Source organism: Hakea prostrata, chromosome 9, assembly GCF_041222555.1.
Source record: "Hakea prostrata isolate BN-2017 chromosome 9, UWA_Hpros_2, whole genome shotgun sequence".
Taxonomy (NCBI): domain Eukaryota; kingdom Viridiplantae; phylum Streptophyta; class Magnoliopsida; order Proteales; family Proteaceae; genus Hakea; species Hakea prostrata.
The window spans coordinates 29,305,677-29,329,692 of NC_142608.1; the positions used below are offsets into that span (position 1 = coordinate 29,305,677).

Here is a 24,016-nt window from a genome sequence, read left to right on the forward strand (position 1 = left end):
AAGAAATCGACATTCCAACATCTCCAAATTGGAAGACATTCCCTAACAATGCCCTCGTGATTGCAGAGTGCAAAAGGGAGGAATTCCTTTGACCATCTAGCAATGGAAGACGAACTACACGCAACAACTAAATTTTTTGACAATTGCATTTTACCAGAGACTTCAACTTCAGAATGCGTCAATGACCGGAATACCAAATTGTTTTGTTATTAAAGAGCTGTCCTTTTGGTATCAGATACTTCGAAAACCAACCAAACAGTGACCCTTATACTAAATTTCATTTATTACTTCAGATCTCCCAGCTATCTGAATAAAATGCGAAGTTTTGTAATGAACATGTATATCTAAATTTTCTTTGCCAACAGTAACTTGGAAAAAGAATCTGAGGTTAGGGTCGCAAGACTACGATCTTGAGAGACAATGTTAGCACAAGTTTTCTTAATGAATTGTGTCTTTCTCATAAAAAGAAAAAGGAACTTGTATTGCAACAAAGTGCGTGTATCTTAGTGTTAATCCACCATGTTCTTAGTCCACATGACAAGGGCGCAGAAAGAGGGGGAAAAGGAAAACTACAGCTCAACAACTACCCTAGGATCTTGATTTGCATCTTTAACCAAGCATGTCAGATCTACTTACATCTCTCAGCTCACCAAAACTGCTAGGGAGCTAACTCGCACCACTATCCTCAAGAACCATTCTATAAAATGAAACCACCGTCAGCAGGCAGGCTCAAAGTCCAAAGAAGCCCAGTTCGCTGGCTCTCTCCTTCTCAAAGGTCTCAAAATATTGATATATGATCGTGACAGCAAGCAGAATTCCAGTGCCTGACCCAATTGCTCCCATGAAGTCAGCCAACACTGTCAACGCACCAATGCACATGCCCCCAAAGGCAGCAGCTGTGGGTATGTAGCGGTTCAATTCCTTCTGCAAATTTGACTCCCGATGACCGGGCATTACCATTTGTTGCTCCTGCAGAATCAGTACAAAGAATGTCAAATGGAGTAATCCATTAATAAGGGTTCAAAACCATATCCTGTTTGCCATCCCATCAAATAAACTAAGTCCCAATCCTCTACTCACATGGGTAGGAAATTTTCCAACCCACATCATTGAATTCTTGACATGCGTACAATCTCAAAGCAATCTCAAAACAAGATCTTTTTTAGTAAATTAATTAAAATAGAACTTAACACCATTAATCATCATTTTAGCTAATTTACTAAAAACATGTCAAGAATCCAACCATATGGGTTAAAAATTTCTTCTTCATGTGAGCAGGATTCAAAAAACTCAGATGCATGTGTTTTCCATCAAACAATTTCATGTCACAACTAAATGTCAACAAAAGGCAGTATCACAGATAGTGTACATCTCTCGACTTAAATAACCGAAATACCATAAATACGGGGTTAACCATACAAAAAATGAGGCTACACCAAGGATCAGTAGCGTTATTTTCTCCCAGCATCCAAATAAACAAGAGAAACACTTCTTCATTTTTTTTTGGCCACCTGTTGATGACAAACAATAGGAAAATGAACAGACAACTCATGGCCCGATAAAATTCCAGAATGCACAACATGCATAGAGCTGTCATAGTGTAGGAGTCTACAGAGATCTTTCCATGAAAGAATATGACATGAACAATGAAATCATTGCCTTCCGTTCTGCAGGAGCAGAAAGTATGTCTATTATGGGCTTATACAAAACGAATAGACACAAGATTGGGATCCTAAGATCAATATAAAGCAGGAATGACCACATAGGAAAATTAAAATGAGGAACAACAGAAATAAGTCCTTTTTTATTTTGTTCACCATTCTGATGATGGTTATTGGGCAAATTAGAGTTGAGAACTTCAGCATTGCGGTGTTATGGAAGACACTGAAATAAAAATTATTGAGAAAATTACACGGCACCCACTATTATTTGGGTGAAACTAGTGACCACCCACTATTATCTCCAAAATTACATGGCACCCACATGCATAATTACAAGCTACCCACAGTTAAACTCAGCTGTTAAATCAGTAGTAAATTACCTAAATGCCCTTTTTTGCCCATACCCAATCCCTAGGTGCCCTTCCCCCATCTTCTTCCTATCCTTTGACAGAAATTGCTTACCACCACCAGAAACCGCCCGCACCCACCCCCACTACCAGTGACCACAGCCCACCCCCATCTCTCTCTCATCAAAACCAGAAGCAAATGTATAGCATTTACAATATCAAAATCCAAACAAATCTAAGTTGGGCTGATCCATCTACCTTCCCCATGACTGCAACTTTCTTCATCCCTACCGACAATGTCATTCAAGGCGCCACATTGCTGACTCGTGACTTTGATCCATCAATTATCCTCCACCATATTGTTCCTCAAGAACACATTTTCCGATCTTCACAGGTTTCCAATTGGTTATTGTCTCACCACCCTGTTCCAGGACATCCTTGTGACTAACCACACCATTTCGAATTTCACCATTGATGACTGCCTTATCACTCATCCTGATTAATGGTGCATTGGAAATGTTTAAGGTCACTGTCATTTGGGTGCACCAAGTTCTTTCACAGAATTTCCGGCGATTCTTTTGGTTTGTTGCGCAGTTTTCGTGTTCAAGATCCAAGAATCTGATTTGCGCATTGATGGCTTGATTGGGCTTTGACGCAATCAAAAGATTGAGCAAATACTCTTCAGAATGCTATATCTTTACACTCATTGGTTCATCTTGACAGAGACTTGTAAATGATTTCTTTTTGTATAGATAATTTCCTTTTTCCTTCTGGGGGTTAAGGAATGGATGATGTTCTTTTAGTTTGTGGGTAAAAGCGTTCTCCATTAGTGTGGATTGAAAAGAGTTTCAGAGAAAACCAAAAAAAAACCCTCCATGTCCGACCATCTTCACCGACCACCAACCTACTTGCCCTCCACAACCATCTTCTTTGAACACCTGCTTGCCATGTTTCTATCTTTTAATCCATTCCCACCAGGAATCAGTTCCTTATCAATTCCAAATTTACAATTTGTTGTTACTGTACAGAATAGGAACCAGATTAGATCTAACTTACAAAGGTAACAACAGTTAAACAAAATCTCAAGTGAGTACGACAAAGCGCCAATGGTCCTAGTGATTCAACCATAAATTTGCATTTTACAAATATGGTCAGTAGAGAGGAGGACGGTTGAGATCAAAGGACAGCGGCTTCTTCTCTCTTCTTTCAACGGCAGAGAAGACATGAATGAGGGAAACAAGAAGCAAGAATTTCAAGGAAAGGGAAACAACTGAAAACAAAGCCATACTGGATCAGAGCAGCATGCGGGAGTAACTAGAAGTTGAAAAGAGAGGAGAGAGAGAGAGAGAGAGAAATGGGGGGGTGTTGTTGTTGCCGGCAGGGAGGGGGTATAGTCAGCAACGGCGATGGTGGGTGGTTTCCAGTGGTGGTGAGCAGGTTCCGGCGAGGGATAGGAAGATGATGGGGAAGGAAAAATCCCTTCATCCGCCTTGAGGTTGGGTATGGGCAGCAAAGGGCATTTAGGAAATTTTACTACCCATTTAACAGTAGAGTTTAATTGTGGGTAACTTGTAACTATGCATGTGGGTGCTATGTAATTTCGGAGATAATAGTGGGTAGTACACTAGTTTCTCCCAGAAAATAGTGGGTGCCATATAATTTGTCAAAATTATTGGAGTCCTTTTAAGAACGGATTCTTGTATCTTGATAACTAAGGCTAACGGAACCACTCTTATCCAACCCCATGACATTGCAAAAGTGTCTATGAATTTCATGCAAAATCTCTACTCCTCTTCCAACCCTCTAGAGCCTGATTTTGTTGAAAGCCTACATCCACCTCTATCTGATCGGGGGGCTCTTAAGGGAATCTCATCAATTCCATCACCCAATGAAATCAAACAAATAGTTCTCCCTAGTTCCACACAAAGCACCGGGTTTTGATGAATTTAATGTTTTCTTTTGCCAGAAGAATTGGGATTTAATAAAGGGTGATGTGATCAAGTTCGTACCCATGTTCTTTATTAACCCTTACTACCTCATGGCACCAATTACTTTGCTCTACTTTATCCCCAAAAAGGACCAGCCCACTTCTATGTCAAATTACAAACCCATCAGTCTGTGCAATGTGACCTATAAAATTCTAGCAAAAATCTTGGCTAGAAGACTGAGGCCAATTCTTACCAATGTTCTCTCCTTCCCAAGGGGTGTTTGTGCCAAACCTCCAGATAACAGATAACATTATGGTTGCACATGAAATCTTCCACTCTATGGGAAAGACAAGAGGGAAAACTAGCTAGATGGCACTAAAATTGGACATGTCAAAAGCATATAACAAGGTAAAATGGGGTGTCCTAACCAAACTGATGCAGTTTTGGGGTTTTGATAGTCATTGGACTCAAATGGTGCATTCCTTAATAGCCTTGTCATCATTCTCAATCAAACTTAATGGGATCATGTACCTTTGGTTCTCAAGAATGCAAGGGCTCAGGCAAGGTTGTCCCTTAAGCCCCTACCTCTTTCTGACATGAAGGTTTTCTCAAGATTGTTAACTGAATATCGGCATCTCAATCTCTTTCACGGGATCAAGATTGCAAGAAGCATAGAACAAAATTCCATCGAAACTTGCGAAATTTCCACCGAAATTTCTCATTTTGGAAAATGCGAAACGAAACTCATGAGGACCGAAAAAAAGTCCTCAGTTTCGATCGAAACTGTTAAAATTTCATTGAAACCCCGAAACTTGTTGAAACTTCGAAACTTGTTGAAACTTGGTTCAGGGAGAAAAAAACCCAAATTTCGTGGGACCAACTTGGGTCATGTCGGAAAAAAATTCCCAAATTTCGTGGAAACTTGGGACTTTTTCCTGTAAATTTTGTAGCTTTCCCAAATTTTCAATTTTTTTGTTTATTTCATGTTTCCCCAAATACCACGACAAATACCCCCTCCATCAGGACTTCCCTATCCAAAGTGTGTATTTCCTCAGGTTGGTTATCTTAAGCATATTGATGACCAGACTCATAAAGTTACAGTTGTCGATTAACTTGACAACCATAGGCATAAAATGTCATGGGATGTCAATGTTCGTTGGTTGGAGGAGAGGATGTTACAGGCATAGTACTACTCAACTCACAAGATGAATCCACTCTTGGCACTCCTCTTAACACTAAGTTGTATTTTCCTTTTATTGTCAACTATTTTGAAGTTAGAAATTATATATTGAATGTTATGAGCTTAAGTAATTAAGTTTATAATGTACTTTTTGGACAACTCTACATTGATGTTATGTACATTGAATGACATATCTACATTGATTTTTTTAGCAAAATACAACAAATGTATTCTTTATACTCTAATTAGCTTAAATACAGGATCTCACCTCTTTAAAACTTGTTGAAACTTGATGTCGAAACTTATACAAAAAAGTTCTTGGTTTCCTTGAAATTTCCCAAGTTTCCACCTAAGTTTCCCATTTTCACCCGGTCAAAACTTGAGTTTCCCTTGAATTTTTTACCATGGCAAGAAGAGTGCCAGAAACTCACATCTTTTCTTTTTAGATGATACCTTCCTCTTTTGTAGAGCAGAAACTGAAGATACCTCACAATTAAGGCAGCGATGGAATTGTTTTCTGATTTGATAGGACAGGAAATTAACTTGCAAAAAGTGGAGCTACATTTAGTAGGAATGTACCGATCCACAAAAGGTAAGTGTTGTTGTCTTTGATGGGAATAAGTGGAATGAAGAAAGATGCAATTAACCTGGTGGCAAACTCGTTCCACAGAAGAGCCAAAACAAAGAATCTTCAGGTCATTCTCAACAGAATGACAGCTAAGAAGGCATTGTGGAAAGCTTCTAACCATTCTTTTGCAGGAAGGAAAATCTTGATCAAATTTGTCCTCCAACCACAGTCTATCATATGTAGTGCTTCCAATTCCCAATTATTTGCAAACAAATTGAATTGGGCCAAAGGTTTTCACTGGGAAATCCAACTAAGAAAAAACAGCCAACCCTGTCTCTTGGAATCGATGTTGTAGGCTTAAAGAGGAAGGAGGTTTAGGGTTTAAAAAATTGAAGACATCAATTTTGCTTTGCTTCTCAAGCAGGTGTGGCGAATGCTCACCGAAGATGAATCACTATGGGTATACGGTCTTGAAAGCAAGGTACTTTCCTCGCTCCTCACCTTTCGATCCATAAGTAAGGAAAAAGAAGGGATCATGGACCTGGAACAGTATCTGCAACTTATTCCCTATACTACAACAAATGGTTTTCAAAAAAGTGAAAATGGAAGAAATACATCTTTCTGATCTGACCCTTGGGTTTCTTCATCAACAATCCACTTGGTTGGTGATCCACGGGATGGACCATGGCCCACCAATTGCAATTGTGGAACAAGTAATCCAATTTGCACAATTCAGAAACAGGGAGTACCCTCGTCATATCTCAATCATGCCTCAAGTACCCTAATCTACTTCTAAGGATCACTGGACATCTATTGTTTCCCCTAATGGAATCTTATCAGCAAAATCTGCAAAGGCTTTGTCATATCTTAGGCCTAACCCTGGCTTCATCTGCAACAGCTGCTGGTGAAAATTATTTTGAAAACTACCAATGCATCCAAATTTTAAATCTTTCCTCTTGCGCCTACTCAATGCAAGGCTACCACTTAATACCACTCTCTCCAAGTGGAAGTCTGGAAGTCAATATCCCCAGAATGTAGACTCTCTGGCAACGGAAACTAAACAATCAGGCACCTATTCATTTCTTGTGATTGGACCAAACGGATATGGGCTGCTGGACTTTTAGGTCTCATAATGGAAAACTTGACATCTAATTCCATTCTAGATCTGTGTAATTCCATGATAATGGACTAGAGGTTAAATCATACATTGAGGATATGGCTAATGTCAACTTTCATCATCACTTGTTACCCCATGTGGAAGGAAAGAAATACAACCATTTCACACACCAACCACCAAAACCCGAGAGAGTTCTACACTCCCTCTCAAACTGGGTGATGGAATTAAAACTCTCACCCTCAGCACACACCAAGAACCAAGAACCACAGGAGTCTCTGCATGATATTGCCAATCTATGCATATTTGATAATCTGAAACTCATGCACTCACCAATACTATTATATGTACGGGTACATAACACAGATCTAGACAAAGCAGCTTGGGAGTGTGGAGGTAATTTTGGATGGAAAAATATAGTACGTTAACAAAGGGTTTCTCAACAAAGGAACAAAATTACAGGCTATTATCTATGGAATACAGCATGGAGTCCATTTTGCTACTTACGAAGGAGTTCAACTAGAGAAAATATGGTGCAGTGATGAAGGCATATTTCAAATTTTTCCTCACTAAAAATTCAAAATTGGCCTATTAATCTTATCCCCATTTTGCTACATTTATCAGCTTGTATTAAAGCTAATGTTACTATGTTTAAATCCCCCCCCCACTTAGAAAAACTTCTAGTTGGATAGCTACTATGGCAGCCACAAACTGCCGTATGAACGGACTATGTAACTATCCATCTTAATATATCTTTTGATGTTTTACTATCAAAAAAAAAAATTAATGCTACAGTAAGACAACAAATTGAGAGTCAACAAAAATTTGAACGAATTAACCAGTACAAAAAGAACACTAGGGAATGTAAACTTAAACAAGGAAAAACTTCCCTGCCATGGATCTGCCGGATTTAACAAAGATATAATAGATAAGTTTAAAACAAGTTTTACACTAATGAATTTCAACTTTTAAAAGATATACTGAATACTTATTGTAATGCCTCACATTCCTGCCCAAAAAAGATTTGGACAAAATGCCAAAATTGTTCTTTCTAATTTCTTTTTTTTTATTTATTTTACTCCTATAATTTAGTTATCATTCCTCATATTTTTTAAAATCTTTCATCTTTTTGATAATTTACTCGTATAATCCTAAAACTTTTTTAAAAAAATTAATAATGTACAACACTTTTAGTTACCAATCCTCATGGTATTAAAATTTTCTTTAATAACTAACTCCTAAAAAAAAGGGGAAAAAATAAAATATAATGGATAACAAAGACATTGTGAAAAATCCAAATTGATTTAAGAGAAAAGAAAAAGGTTACTAAAAAGTTTGAGATTGGTAGCTCCATTGTAGGAGTAAAAATTATTTTAAGAAAAAAATTTTAAAAAATGAGAAATGGTAAACTAAATTTTAGGAGTAAATTATTAGGAAAAAAGAAAGGGGCGGGGACTCTAAAGGATAATTTTTGTAGTTTTGGCCAAAATTTTTGTTGGGCGGGAATCATAGGCATTAAAATAGTACCAGGTAAATCAATTCAAAAACTAAAAAAGGGAAAATTTCTCTCTCCCCTGTACTTGCTCTCTATTTACTCTTACTCCCTCTCAAAAGTTTCACCTTTGATTCCCCCCAAAAAAGTGAAATCCTACCTTTCCTTCTCACCTTATATTTTATAATGACCAAATTACCCTCTATTTTTGTCCCTTTAGTTAATTAACGCAATTGCTTTCCTTTTTTATCAAAATTTTCAACCTTTTTTCCTTCACTATAAGAAAATTGTATAAGATTCGGATATCTTGGTTTTTTCACTTAGCAAGACAAGATGGGAGGAGAGACCAGAGAGATTCCACATCTCACCTCGAGATCTTGCTCCTATATCTCGCAAGATGGAGAGATCTCCCCTATTTTGGTCCGACCAGCTGGTTCAAGGGGTTTTAAAAGCCCCAATCTCATACAAGATAGGCATATCTCGCCTCTCTCTCGCTCCTCTTTTGCCTCTCTCAATGCTATTTCGCCCATCTTGCCGAAAAGTTGAGTTTCGACGGGATTTTTTTTGAGGATTCTACTGAATTTCAACTTCTAAGTACCTTTAGCACAGCTACAGCTTCAAGTTAACAACATTCAAGCTCATTTCAGCTTCATCTTCAACAAAGGTAAGATTCTTGCCCAAAATTTGAAATTTTCAAATATCATGTTGTACAACAAGTGTATGCACGTGATGTAAATGTATGTTGATCTACTAGTGCAAATCTACACTTTCATGGGAAAAGAATTAAATTTTCTGATATTAATTTAATTTTGAATTTTCGTATAGTAAAAAATATCTAATTTCTACAAATTTAAAATTAAAAAATATTAAAAAAAAATACTTATGATATGAGTGTGATTCTAACTTATGCTGGAATACAGTGAGAGGGCTACAACCCCATATAGTCATATTTTGATTTTCATGTTAGCTGTATTTTTTTAATTTCAGATTTAAATAATTAAATAAAATATTATTTTATTGAAAATTTATCTTTTTTTTTTTAAATGATGTTTATGATATGTTTAGTTTAAAAATACAAACATATCTATTTGAGCATTGCATCTATGTCACCTTAAAACAAAGTGTGTTTTATTGTTTTATAAATTATTTTTACATCTTTTTAATTACGTAAAAATTATTTTAATTATTATATAGGACTATAGGAGCATACATGTATTTATTTGAGTGTTGTAGCTTAAATGACAACTAGTGAGAGCGGCACTAGTAGTGAGGCTAAGGACATTGCTTGGCAACATGAGGAGCCATTGACTACCGACAATAAAAATTCCTGATGCAACCTCAAGACCTTGAATTCTGGTAGTTCAACTAGATTTGAAACAACACTTGGCTGGTCGCTATAAAGATGTTGCCAAGTATGCCAAGATTCCTAATGAAGTGCAACAAGCAATTGCAGCAAGTTTAAAAGAAGGGAGACAAAGAAAGGATGAAAGGGCACAAAAGCAAAGGAAATTTGAGGATGCAATGTTACGGAGACCTTTTGTTAATGTTAATGAGAAGTCAGACAACGAAGAGAAGATGAGGAGGACTATGGGTATATGGAAACATACATGTATGTATTTTAGTGTTGTAGCTTAAATGGCAACTAGTGGGAGTGGCACTGGCAGTGAGGCTCAGAACATTGATTGGCAACATGGGGAGCCATTGATTGCCAACAAGAAAAAATCCTGATACAACCTCAAGACCTTGAATTCTGTTGGTTCAACCAAATTGAAGCAACACTTGGCTGGTGGCTACAAAGATGTTGCCAAGTGTGCCAAGGTTCCTTATAAAGTACAAAAAGCAATTGCAGCAAAGTTAAAAGGAGGGAGAAATGAAAGGGCAGCAAGTTTAAGGATGCAATGCTACAAAGACCTTTTGTTGATTTTGAGGAGTCAAACAACAATGATGAGATGAGGAGGACTATGGGTATTGAGTCACAGTCCGAATGAAGACAGATGAATGTTGCAGTGGAAGCTAGCAAACAGTCCTTACATTTTGAGAATGTGAAGCAGTATGAATAGACAAGAGGAGCAGGTGGCTTAAGGTCAGGGTCACCCATGCCACCTAGACATAGTTTTTAGGGAAGTGTGGGGGAAGTGAGAGGACCCAGAGGAGGAGGAAGACTACATATTGGGATGACACATTTGACCAAGACCCCACCCTCTTCAAACATCCCATATATGTTTGCTAGAGGTAAGAAGGCACTAGGGAGGAGGAAGCTAGGTTGGCAATTAGCAAATTCATGCTTTACAACAACATTGCAGCCAATGTGGCCAACACACCATACTATGAGGGAATGATCAATGTAGTTGCTAAGGTAGGTGTAGGTGTTAAAGGCCCAACAGCCTGGGAAATAAAAATAAATAATTACCAAAGGTAAAGGAGGAGGTGGAGGGAATACATTGGTTGATTAAAGGAACGATAGGCAACATACGGTGTTACTATAATGGCTGATGGATGGATTGGTCCTACTAAACAATACATCATTAATTTCATAGTGAACTGCAATGGAAAGACAACCTTCCTTAAGTCAATGGATGCATCAGATAAAGTGAAAGATGCTAACTACCTTCACAAACTTCTTAGGCAGGTGGTCCTCGAGGTAGGGTTAAACAACGTTATCCAAATTGCCATGGATAACGACGCTAACTTCAAGAAAGCTGGTGAAATGCTGATGAAGAAGAAGAGCAGCAGGATCAACCTCTTTTGGACACCATGTGCAGCATGCTCAATTGATCTCATGTTGAACGAGTTAGGGAAGAGGAAGGTGTGGTTGAGAGGGTGAAAAGGGTAAGTATATAACCCATGGTTATGTGCTGAAGATGATGAGGAACCACTGTAAAGGTGATTTAGTCAGACCTGGATTGATTAGATTTGCCACCAACTATGGCTCTGAAAAGCTTCCAAAAGAAAGTGGTGGGTCTATGGCACATGTTTGCAAGTGAGGAGTGGTTTAGTTGGCCTGGATCTGGCCATCCTAATGCAATAGCAGTCCAACGAACCATTGCTAATGATTTCTTCTAAAGGCAGATGAATAGGACAATGGGCATTTTAAAGCCTATCATGTTTGTCTTGAGGATGGTGGATGTGGACAAGAAGCCCACATTGCCCCACATATATGCTTCCCTCCAGCGAATGAAGGAGTTGGTTAGAGTTGCTGCCCCTGGCTCCTACAAATCCTACTCAAGGATCATTGATGATAGATGGGAGATGTACTTGATGCATCCTTTGCACTTGGCTGGTGAGTCATTTTAAGTCTTTAAGTTTTTGTAGTGAATTTTGCTTTACACTGTTATAAACAAGTAAAACAACTAGGTCGCTAACCAATTTTTTTATATCCATAGTACCACTACAAGAATAGTTTGGGGCTTGATGTCAAGTTGATGAATGTGGTGCAAGACGTGGTGGAGAAGCTTGTGCAAGGTCTCGTCATGCAGGGGGAAACTAATGGAGAGGTGAAAAGTGAAAAATTAATGTACAGATCAGGGAGTTCAGGGATGCCTCTGGGAGTTTTGGAAAGCCTCCTACAGTTACAACTAAGCATAAAATTGATCCTTATAAGTAGTCTATTACTATAAGTGGTAAGTGTACAAGACTAACCTATAAGTGATATAAGTACTAAGTATTAAGATTTACTTGCCTAATGCATTTTTATATTTTGTTATGCAGCTGACTAGTGGCTGCTATATGGAGCTAGTGTGCCAAATTTGAGGGATAGAAAAATTAAGGTCGTCTCGTAGACTTGTTCATCCTATACTTGCGACAGGAACTGAAGCACCTTCTCACTCATCCATAGTAAGGTACGAAACAAATTGTGGAGTAAGAGGCTCAAGGACTTAGTGAATGTGCATTACAAACAGGAGGTTGAGAGTAAAGCACATACAAAGATGTTATGGATGATGACACTCTGAACCCGATCGAGTTGACTGAAATATTCCACGAGCCCCCGCAAAGGATGAGGAGGAGGATGTCATATATCAGTGGGTTATGGATCGGGGTGACCCAGTGCTGGATGGGCCAAGAGGGTAGCCAGATCCTACTGTTGCTACTGCTATGGGCCCAGATGTTGTGGTTGAGCACATGTCTTTTGATGAGGGTAAGGTTGTGGTAGCTGCAGCAGCAAGACTGAGCGTACCATTTGTGGAGCCACCTAGTCGACTTGATACAGCAGAGGTCTAGTAGTGGGAGTTCAGATGATGCCAATGAAACCATCCCTCCAAGTCCAAGTGGACCAAGTCAGCCTTCAAGTCATGGAAGCAGTCAAGCCGGTGGTGTCGTCATTGGTGTTACTGGTGGAAGTCAAGCTAGTCAACAAAGCGGGTACCTCCACCACGTCCAATCCACTTTGCACATGAGACACAGGATATGGGCCACGGTACCCTGGCACCCAAACTTATACTAGGAGTAGGAAGATCGAGCCGGGGACAAAGGAATGATTATGTGAGCATGCAGGATCTTGAATTAAAGTGGAGCATGAGCAAAGATCATAGTCAAAGTGGTTCACAACAGTAGAGTCGGCAATCGTCGGAGTCTTATTACACTAGGTACTCTTCTTATGGAGATCATGTTATTCCTCAAGACCTTGCACCAGGAGTGTACACATATAGGAGTCAAGGTGGGCTATTGACTAAATAGTTTAGAAACCCCTACACATATATTCAACAAGAAAGACGAATAGCAAGAATAGTAATGGCTTTTTCACCCACTCATAACTGATGGTTACCCCCAGAGTGTTATTCCTCCAATATTCTGACATTGAGACATATCGGAGCCACATAAAATAATATATGACATGCTACAGTGATGAGTTGACTTGGGAGCCATATGTGGCCACCATTTAACATCAATTAATGGACAATGTTGAGTGATACCAACCAATAAACCAGTCATCAAGTTTGAATATTCAAACTTTATATTTTTACAAGTGCAGTTGTGTTACTTGTGTACAACAAATTTAGTACTTAAGTCCTTACCATTGATTCCAACTGAATATGTGGGTTTACATTTCTATTTGTAGGCATGGAGGACAATGATGTTGTGTGCCAACACGGTATCCCCACGGATGCACAGGGCCAAAGGATCACATGCAACTACTACGAAAGAGCCCTTTATGGAAGAAAACACCAATTTGAGCAACACTTGGTTGGTGGGCATTATGATACACCCATGAGCTGTGTTATCCCTACTCCTGTGAGGGAATATATGGTAGCCCACCTCATAAAGATGGAGAGCCAACGTGTGCAGCTTCCGGTATACGTCGTGGTCATGGTGCTACTAGAGCTTGTGATCCTTGTGCTAGAGCTAGTGGTGGAGCTGATGCTGGAGAGTCTGGAGTTAGTACTGGAGCTAAGGATATTTATTAGATTTTTATGATTTGATCTCATTCCATGATTGTCTTGTACTCTTGTGAACTTATGGATAATAACTTACTTAAACTTCTAATGATTGTAAAATTTTAAGACATTTAAGTTTTTTAACTTCTAATGGTTGTAAGATTTTGAAGACATTTGAGTTTTTTAATGTGTTTGATAGCTGATACACTAGCTTTTCATTTATATGCCTAAGATGTTCTACATTACATATTGTCTAACCTTGCATTCACCAATCCTGCAACATTCATATTTCACACATAAGGTTGACTTGGAAGACATACTTAGGGTTATATTTTTTTCTCACGAATCTAAGGCCATTAGTGTATTCAAAAGGCCTTAAATAAATTAAATACCATATTTCAGCCCAACTAAAACCCCAAAACCCACCAAGATGGGCCACCAAGTTGACACAAAAAAAAACTCACATCACGACCGAGATCTCGGTTTTTTCAGGGTAGCGAGATCTCGCTCGAGAGTGGATCTTCTAACATGTATAAGAATCCATTTTATGTGATTAGGTTTGTTTTTAGTTTTCCCCCCCCCCCCCTTTTTAATAGAAGTTTTCTATTTTTAGTTTGGGCAAATTACATATAAACCCTATGCTTGCAATCAATTACATCTACTACCTTGTGAAAAAAAATCAATTACAAATGCCCCCTACTGTTAAGAATTGAAAGCTATAAATGGACAGCTCTCCTAAAGCAATAAGGGGCATTTGTAATTGATTTTTTTTATTTTGGGTAGTAAATGCAATTGATTGCAAACACAAGGGTCTATATGTAATTTGCCCTTTTAGTTTATATTTTCAATTTTCCTTCTGAGGGATTCTTATAAAAGAAGGAGAGGAATTAAAAAAATACATCTAATCATGCTAATAGATTTTGATAAAAGGTGGAGTAAGGAAAAAAAATACATCTACATATTTAATGGACTGTTATAAAAGTGGGAGAAAGAAAAAGATTTAAAAAAATTATAAAAGAGGAAGAAAGAAAAAAATATAAAAAATTAAGAAATACATTCAGGTATTATATATATTCCTACAACGAGGGAGAAAAGGGAGAAAAAGAATAACAAAAGGCAATTAAAAAATCAAAATAACCGATAAAAAGGTTAAAACAAAGGGTAATTTGGCTTTTTAAATATTAAGGGAGAAGGAGAGGTAAAAGTTCACCTTTTTGGGCAAATCAAAAGTGAAACTTTTGAGAGGGGAGTAACAGTAAACAGAGTAAAGTAAATAGAGTAAGTAAAGGGGAGATGGAGAAATTTTCCCATTAAAACTCTATTAGTGTAAAACATTTTTTAAATAACCTTATGACATCTTTTTTATAATACCATACATCAAGAAAATTTTCCCTTTAAGCAATGATTTGGTATTAAACCAAAGCAATGGAGCAAGTTGGCTCAAAAATCCAACTGAGTTCCTGAATAGCTTTTTAAGTAGGAAACATAGATGAGAAAACAATAACAAAGAGGATCAGGGGCAAGATATTACCTTCAACTGCTTGGCTACATCTCGGGCAGAGGATCCAGAGACTTCAATCCAAGTTTTTGAGAAAAGAGCACAAGCTGTAAGCATAAACACAATATAGAACAAAGCATGGAAGGGGTTGGCTGCCATATCAGCCAAGCTGAAAAGAGATAACAAAAGGCCAAGTTAAATAACCAGCATCCATAAACAATCAAAGAAACAGAATATTAATTAAATGATTTAGATCACCTTGATGGTGCAGTTATATAGTATGCAATACCGCCAACAGGGATAAACTGGCCGCCAGAGTACTCCGACTCCTTCCACTTACCAAGTAGATTCACAAGGAAATTTCCACTGTACCTCCTGTATAGCAACTGCACCAATGCAATTAATATTAGACTTTATAATACATTAAGAAAAGTTAAAGCTTTATCATTCAAATATCAAATAGAAAACTTTGGCACCTGAGAGATAAAGTAAAGGTTGGAAACAAGGGCAGATTGCAGTATAATTGGCATGTTTGAGGTGTAGAAAAGTTTGATTGGATATGAGCCTTGTTGGCCACGGGCATTCTTCGACCTCACAGGCAAAACAATACGGAACCCTTGGAAATAGATAACAATTAGGAAGATCAAGACTGTAGCAAGCAAATTCGTCACATTCGGTAGGTTCTGCCGGTAGAATGCCTCACGAAGAGCACGAACCTTGTCTGTACGAGTTATAAGGAGATGGAATAATGCAATTACAGCACCTTCAAATTCAGCTCCACGCCCACTATTGATGGTAGTTGGACTGAATGCTTTCCAAATTATGTTTTCACTGCAGTAAGAAACAAGGAAACTCTATTTAAGATACTCTTAACCTACAAAGATATATCGCAATGAAGACCCTAAACAATAATGAACAGCTTACCAGATATTTGTTGCTATAAATAGGGAAATACCCGATCCCAGTCCATAACCTTTCTGGAGAAGTTCATCCAAGCATATCACTATGATACCCGCAAAGCAAAGCTGGATAATTATTAGAATTGCATTGCCTACTCCAAGTTGGCTGACACTACCATACATCCCAGACAAAACATATGCAACCGCCTCACCAACAGCAATGAGTATGCCCAACAGCTTCTGAGCACCATTTCTAAAAAGAAATCAATGGAACCATTAGATGAAGTATAGTATGGCAAAACCCAAAAAGGGTAGTAGATGGGAAAACTGAAAAGTGCCTCTTCCACCTGCATGCCATAATACTTGCAATAGATGATATGAGTGGCAAATAACTTTAAGCAAGGGCAATGCAGTAAAGCAAAAAAGTTTAAGGTGCAATATGGTGCAAACAAACAAGTCAAACAACAAAATAATGAGTTTGTCCAAAGTTCATATGATTTGACGAACTCCCAAGGTATCTACATAAAGCATATGGAAATCTTGAGCAAGATTCCTTACTGTTTTCACAATTAAGATTGAAATATGACCAAGTCATTATAAGCAAACACCTACGAAATGGCAAATTTTAACCCAACAATTTGTCCAAAGTTCAAACTTGACAGACTCCCAAGGTATCTTCATAAAGCATATGGAAATCTCGAGCAAGATTCCTTACTGTTTTCACAATTAAGATTGAAAAATGTCGAAGTCATTATAAGTAAACACATATGAAATGGCAAATTTTAACCCAACAATTTGTCCAAAGTTCAAACAACTTGACAGACTCCCAAGGTATCTTCATAAAGCATATGGAAATCTCAAGCAAGATCCCTTACTGTTTTCACAATTAAGATTGAAATATGTCCAAGTCATTATAAGCAAACACCTATGAAATGGCAAATTTAAACCCAACATAGGAAAGCTGATAATGATTATTAAGAACCCCAGTTCACAAACTAAAGCAGCACTACCAGAAGACTCACAAGTTATTCAGAAAAGAGAGCTAAAAATACTTACAGGAGTGCCCGATCTTCACGGACACTGTTGTCCACTTCAATGATCTTTGACCCAGCTAAAAGTTGCATCACCAGTCCAGATGTCACAATGGGAGTAATACCAAGCTCCATTACTGTCCCACGATTTGAAGCGAGAATAACCCGCATCCAGTAAAATGGATCTGCTCCTGTCGTGGAGTGTATCCCATATAGAGGAAGTTGACTACAGACCAGGAAAATGAAAAGGGAGATTACAGTGTATATAACTTTCTCTCTGAATGGAACCTTCCTGTCTGCACTTTGCACTTCTGGCAGAAATGACAAGAATGGTCTGACAAGATGAAGAACCCTGAATCCTCCTCCCATTTTTAGCTTATCAAACTATAACCGTCCCCGCCTGCAATCAGAAATCGACTAATGGTCAGAACTTAGCAGCAGGCATCAATTCAGCCAAAAAAAAAGAAGTTATTAAGGCAAAAAATTGAATGAGAAAACAATAAGAACTTGATAACAATGACAATTCAAATGTTGACAAAATCATGGTGATGATTATCATTAATGTTCATGAAAGAAAAAGGAAATCAGGAATATAATGGATGCAAAAGTAGGAATCCCCCCAATTTCAAATAATAATAAATAAGACCAAAATAAATTTAAATAGCAAAGAGAATAGCACAAAAGCAATTCAGCGCAAATAAAAAGTAAATCAACTTGCCAGAAGAAGATTTTGAGAAAAAATCAATCTACTTGTTAAATCTAAGGAGGGAAGCACTAAATTAAACATTAAACAGCCAATAAAAGAAATATGAGATGGAATATAGAAAACGTGGTCAACTAAATCACAAAGTCAGGACATTTTGTTAATTCCTCAGACTACATAGTCCAATCCAACTATTAGGGAATCTAAATTACCTACTGGATAGGGTTTAAAATACCAGATAACTCCCAGAATAGCACCAAACTATGAAAAGAAGATTTTAGGATATTCAAATATCAGAATATTAAGGGCTCTGATACGATTTTTTTTATTTTAAAAAAAAAAAAGTGGCTAGTCGAATCCTCTATTTGTGAAGGAAAATATGATATCTGGGGAAATCTCTTAGTCAGTAAATCAGTGGGGAATGCAAGAACATTTAGTGAAAAGAAAATGGCTTAGACCAAATAAATTGTATCATAGACTCTGGATAGAAATATAAATCTGGAAACAAAACTTGAAATGTAAAACAGCACAAATTTCAAGAAACCAGGAATTTTTTAGTTAACAACTATCAGCCTATATATTATGGGCAGACAGGTCAAGTGAAAAAATTGTATATGTAAAGGCAGGCTAGCCACTGAAGAGGATATTGATGAAGGAGATACCAATAACTAAGAAGACCCTAAATTGAACGGGTCCGACAACGATTATGTAACTTGGTCAGTATAGCTTTCAATCGTTTCCACCGATTTCAGAAAGAACCAGGTTGCATCCCTTTCCCCAATTCATACATTGAGCGTATCTAGGGCTAGGGTATTCTGGGAATTTCCCTAGATTTTGGAGTTGCCCAGGAATTCCAGTGAAAGGGATGGGTGTTTCAGGGGTCTTAGGACCTTCTAGGGCTTCAGATAACCGTGCCGTAGCTGAGAATCAAGGTCTGAGATTTACTTTAATTTGAATTTCCAGATTTGAAATTCAAATCTAAAGTCAAATTAGGGTTAGAGTAGGCTTTGGTGAGGGTGGGGGTAGGATCTGTCTCTGCTGGTTTGTAACTCAGAGAGGGGGTTTAATGGTTCAGATGTTCTAAGAAGGTCTGAATGTCTAATTTAGGGCTTCAGATGTCCTTAGAAATCTGCAGAATTTCTTCTTAAGGAAGAAGATGAAGTGCAAGAAATTCTAGGTTTAGGGAAAATAGGCTGAATGGGGGAAGATTTTGTGGGATTATATTCAAAGGCTTGGGCGATCCTAAGGGAAGAAGGATGATGTAACTCCAAATCTAGGGTTAGGGGTAATATGGTAATTTCCCTGGATTCTTAGGATGCCTAGGATTTTCCAGCAAAAGGGGAAGGGTGTTTCAGAGGCTGTAGAGGATTCCAGGGCTAAAGTAACCTTGCTGTAACAGAGGATTAGGTCTAACAGTTGCTGTAATTCAAAATTTCAAATTCAAAATTGAAATGAAACTCAATTTAAGGTTGATAGGTTTCGCTCAGGGTATGTTAGGGGTCTGCAGTGCTGGTTTTACGAGTTCAGAACTAGAGTCAAGTGTTTTAAAGGGTTTAAGGAAGTCTAGTTTTGCTAAATTTGGGTTTCAGCGGGTTTCAAGACTTCTGTAGAATTCTTCCAAGGAAGAAGAAAAAGTGCAGAAAATTTCTGGGTTGGGAAAATAAGGCCATTTTCGGAAGGTAGCTGTAGGGGAATGTCTTAAAGCCTGGTGCAATCCTAGGGGAATGGGGTCAAAGGGGCTGGGGAAGGTAGGTCAAACAGAGGGGAGGGGTGCTGCTATCCCAGGAAGAGGAAGGGAAAGGGGAGAAGGCTACAGTTGCCATGAGGGGGAATGGGTAAGGGCTGTACTTACTTGGGAAAACCCAAATTAACCGGCTGCTGAAGTTGAAGGGGAAGAAGAACTCAAAATCGCAGAGACAATACCAAATACCCAGCTGCAGGTCACCCCTCGGATCCCACAGCTTCTCTCAAGTCTATTTCTCAAATCATAATTTCATTCATCAATCAAAACTGAATTACTTACAAGACTCGACTGGTATTCATAGCAAGGAACTAGACTCCTACTTGACTCTTCTAAGAAAACCAACTTCCTTCAATTATTTGCTAAACAAGTACTCAAACAACTAACTTGACCAAATCAGACAAACTAACTCCAACTCAAACTAAAAATCTCACATAACTTTCAAACTGAGACTCCAAATAAAACGGGAAAACAGAAAAAAGTATTCTAAAAAACTGGATTAATTCCAACTACTTAGGACTCAATCCATGGGTGGAAAATGACAAAATGCCCTTTTGTTGGTTCGGCCCCCCTGGACTTGCCACAAAACGTGGGTGGGTCTGGGCCCTCTTTCGGCATTTCTTGGGCTGTCCTTGGCTGGTTACATCAGAGAAAGGGGTCTAAAAGGGCTGGGGATGTGGAACTAACCAGGGGAGGGGCTGCTGCTATTGCAGGAAGAAGGGAAAAGGGGGGAAGAGGCTACGGTTGCTAGGCGAAGGGGTAGGGCTGTTCTTACTTGGAGGGAAGATTGTAGTTAAGTTGCTGCTGAGCATGAGGGAGATGAAGAAGTTCAAATTTTACAGAAAACACTGGCATAACCAGCCACAGATCTCCCACTTTGGGCCCCCATAACTTCTCTCAAAGCCTTTCTTCAATTCAAAATTTTCACTTGACTCAACTCAATTTTACATTGACTGAATAGGCTATTTATAGCCCCAATAGAGACTCTGACTTGCATTGGGATTCCCTAAAAGATAAGGATCCCACAAATCTTGACCTAAACACTCAAAATGGAATCTAATTACTTAAACACCTCAACCCTAGACTTGGAATCTGCTAATAAAGATGACTCTTACTCAAAACGAACTCCTAAAAGAAAAAAACCCTCTTGGATAAGGAATCTCATCTTATCCACAACTAACTTATAATGGAAATGGACTCTTTATAACTCACAATTTACTAACCCAAATAAAAAAAATAAAATTAGATCCATAACCCTTGGATCGAGGGGATTCAATCTAGACCCATATTGACCAAAATGCCTGAGGGAGATTCAGTCAGCTTTACATTGGCTTCTTTGGGTCTGAGTTTTGGGCCCAACCCTGGTTACATCAGATTCCTTCCATGCCAATTCTAGTATACATATTAACAACCTCCAACCGACATTGCTGGCCTCTCAATCTTGATTTCTCTTTCTCAGACCCCCCTGATCCCCATAATAAAAAAATTGAACTTTCAAGCTTTCCACGCTCGGAGGGGTGCACTACTAGCTGGTGGAGATGTTATCTCAGAAGCAGAAGAAACAGCAAGATACTAAAGAATGAGAAATAAAGAGTTGAGCTCAAAGAGGTGAGCATCATCAGAGTAGCTTACACACTGCTAATTAAAGAATTAAAGACATCAGCATCAAAGTCCACGTATAAGGAGGAGGGGTGTTGAGCTCAAGACAACGTTGACAAATTATTCATCCAAAAAAAGTACTTCTACAAATTCGTTCAAGAGCTGACACATCATCTGCTCTTAAAGAGTAGAATAACAGTGAATAGTACGTCAAGTGCAACGGTTGGTAGCAAAAATTAGATACATGAGATAAGTGCAATAACAATAAATTTTCTGACACTAGCCAATGCTGGCTTGCATCTAGTGCAGTCAACTTTACCAAGAAACAACATAAAATCAGAGGTTATTTTAGCCCTTAGAAAGCCATTTCAGTATAAGGCAGCTAGAGATGCTCTTTGGTTGATGAAATCAACCAGAAAGAAGTTGACTAATAAAGAAAGACACAAAATGGATACATGGGCTAGCGTCTTTTTTAGAAAGCAAGCAATCGGCCTTAAGAGTGAAATTTTGAGGCTAGAGAGCTAATGCATTGGAAAAAGTACATGTAGAAGCTACTGCACATTGAGATGCTAAACTGACTTCTATTATTGGTACCAAACCAATAGTGATTCATACGAGCTAAATCTTCTAACCGATGATGATGCAAGAGAAATAACCACCCTTGGTTTACAACCCTAAAGCAATCAAGCACATCTACAAGCACAGTAAATGAGTAAGGCCAGCTTTTGAGCTAACAAGAAAAGCTAATCTATGAGTGCACAGTATTCAAAAACTTTAGCACCCAAAAAAAAAAAAAAAATGGATCATTTACTCTCATGCCTTAGTTGGTCAACCAACCAACACCTGCCATACAATTGAGTCCTTTACAGATCTGACTGATCGGAGGACCTGGCAGCTAAGACATTGAAAGCTTCCACATTATGTTTCGCAGAATTCTTACTAGTTGTATGAGGTAGTAGTCTAGGTTTGATAGAGATACGGAATTTCAGATAGAGAACATAAATAATGACTCACGTGTCCAGCTAATTATTTCTGCAGAGCTGGCCAAAATCCTTGTGGCTAGAATATGACAGCGACAAGGAAACTAAAACCAAGAGTCTATCAGAAAATTGAAATTTGATTCTGAAATATTAATTAGATATTAGATATCATTTGAAAGAGGATACAGAAATCAGAATTCAGAATGTAACTTCAGAACCAGGAAAGGAATTATTTACCAAGTCATAAATAAAGCAAGTACAGTAACAGAATAAAGTTTTGAAGTTGAGCTCTGCTTCCAAAGAGAAGGGGGTGTAAGAAAAAAGGATGACTGGACCAAGCAACCAACTCAATCACCAAGCCTCAAATCCCCCAAAGATCCAAAGCATTAAATTACCCCAGTATAAAGGCAACAAGCTAAACTTTCAATATCTCAAAACATAGAGGAGGCAATATGGCAATGCAATTTCCAATGTATATATAACTGAGTGTTTTGAACAAAACAAAGTCTAACAACAAAAAAGAATCTTGCATGCTACAACCTTAATAAGAAAATTAAAAGGAATCTATCATGCTTCAACTCCAAGAAGGAATGACCCAACATTACCATGACTCTCATGAAGGTAATCCAAACACGAAAGCACTTCCTATCAGCATGGGCTAAGCCCAGCTCTTCCTATGTTGAGAAAGAGGTACGGAAATAAGGACTAGCATTTCCACGCCATAAGCGGAGCAGCTACCAAACCAGTTATTAGAATCAGGGATTAGTTCAGAACATGAACCACAAGCCAAAAAAAAGGAATTTCAAATTTGCATTCTATTGTGGGTAATAAGCTTCCTCTCTGTTCCTGGTTCAGAGATTCACTAAACAAGGACAGAGATGAAAAAGACAGATTACTCATGAACCACTGAATAGTGAGACATATTGATACAAGACAATCTTTCGATAGTCTAAGTAGATATGCAAATGTTTACTCAATTTGAATAAGAACACAAAAATGCACCAAAGTACTCAACAAATTTTCTTTCCTTTTGGAGGGGTAAAACCAAAATACACAGAACTTTAGTATATGACGAGGAAAGTTGCAAATAATTAACATAGGAAATGAACAAGAAATGCTTATGATATACAAATAAAAAGATGGAGATAGAACAATCACAGGTCAATTCGCTTCCAGGTTGTTTCTAAACTAAATGAGAAAACATACGTACACCAAAATATTCAGAAAATTGTAGCATATGACAAGGAAAGTTGCTAATAATCAACACAAGAAAGGAACGAATAACACATATGATTTATAAATCAGAAGATGCAGAACAATCAGAGGTCAATTCGCTTCCTGTTTAATACTAAACTGCTAAAATTTAACCTAGGATGCGTTACCGTTATATTTCTCGGATGAAATTTGTTTCAGAATAGCCGCCAGTAATTGAAACAACCATACAGAATGGAAGATGTAAACAGAGGGGCTGTATTTGATAGATCTACAACTTCGAAGCTCTACAAAATATTTCACAAAATTCGCAACGCCACAAAAAGATGTATACGATCCCATAAATAAAAAGCAAAGTAATAGACAAACTTTATCTTTACTAGCTATAAGGTTAAATCCAGATCGATAATTAAATCAATAAATCCAATTGCATGCATTAGTATACCAATGCAAGGAAGAACATGAGATTTTCCGCAGACAGATCTGCAGAAGCTTGCGAAAACGGATTCAGAACCTTACCCTTGCGGAATGGAAATCAGGAAACCCTAGAAACCCGAAAACAAACGGCAAAAGATTAATGTTATTCCAAGTTGAAATGGAACATCGATCGTGAGGTAACTCAGGTGAGATGAGATGACAAGGAAAGAGGAATAAGAAGACGCGCTCGTTCTTAGAGACAGCAAGGTGAGTC

At 38.1% G+C, this 24,016-nt stretch overlaps 1 protein-coding gene across 2 annotated transcripts; it reads right to left on the minus strand.

Moving 5' to 3' along the window:
* Positions 1-606: 606 nt before the first annotated feature.
* LOC149005098 (uncharacterized) lies at positions 607-24,016 on the minus strand. Of its 2 annotated transcripts, none has more exons than XM_089169690.1 (7): positions 23,845-24,016; positions 17,116-17,490; positions 16,085-16,312; positions 15,637-15,991; positions 15,419-15,546; positions 15,194-15,329; positions 607-969 (listed from the first exon to the last, which is right to left on the minus strand). In XM_089169690.1, exons 2-7 carry the CDS (start codon positions 17,457-17,459, stop codon positions 730-732), a joined length of 1,431 nt encoding a protein of 476 aa, XP_089025816.1. In that variant the 5' UTR covers positions 17,460-17,490; positions 23,845-24,016; the 3' UTR covers positions 607-729. The 2 variants fall into 2 exon arrangements, with proteins under 2 accessions (XP_089025816.1, XP_089025817.1); XM_089169691.1 differs by having other exon boundaries at positions 23,771-24,016.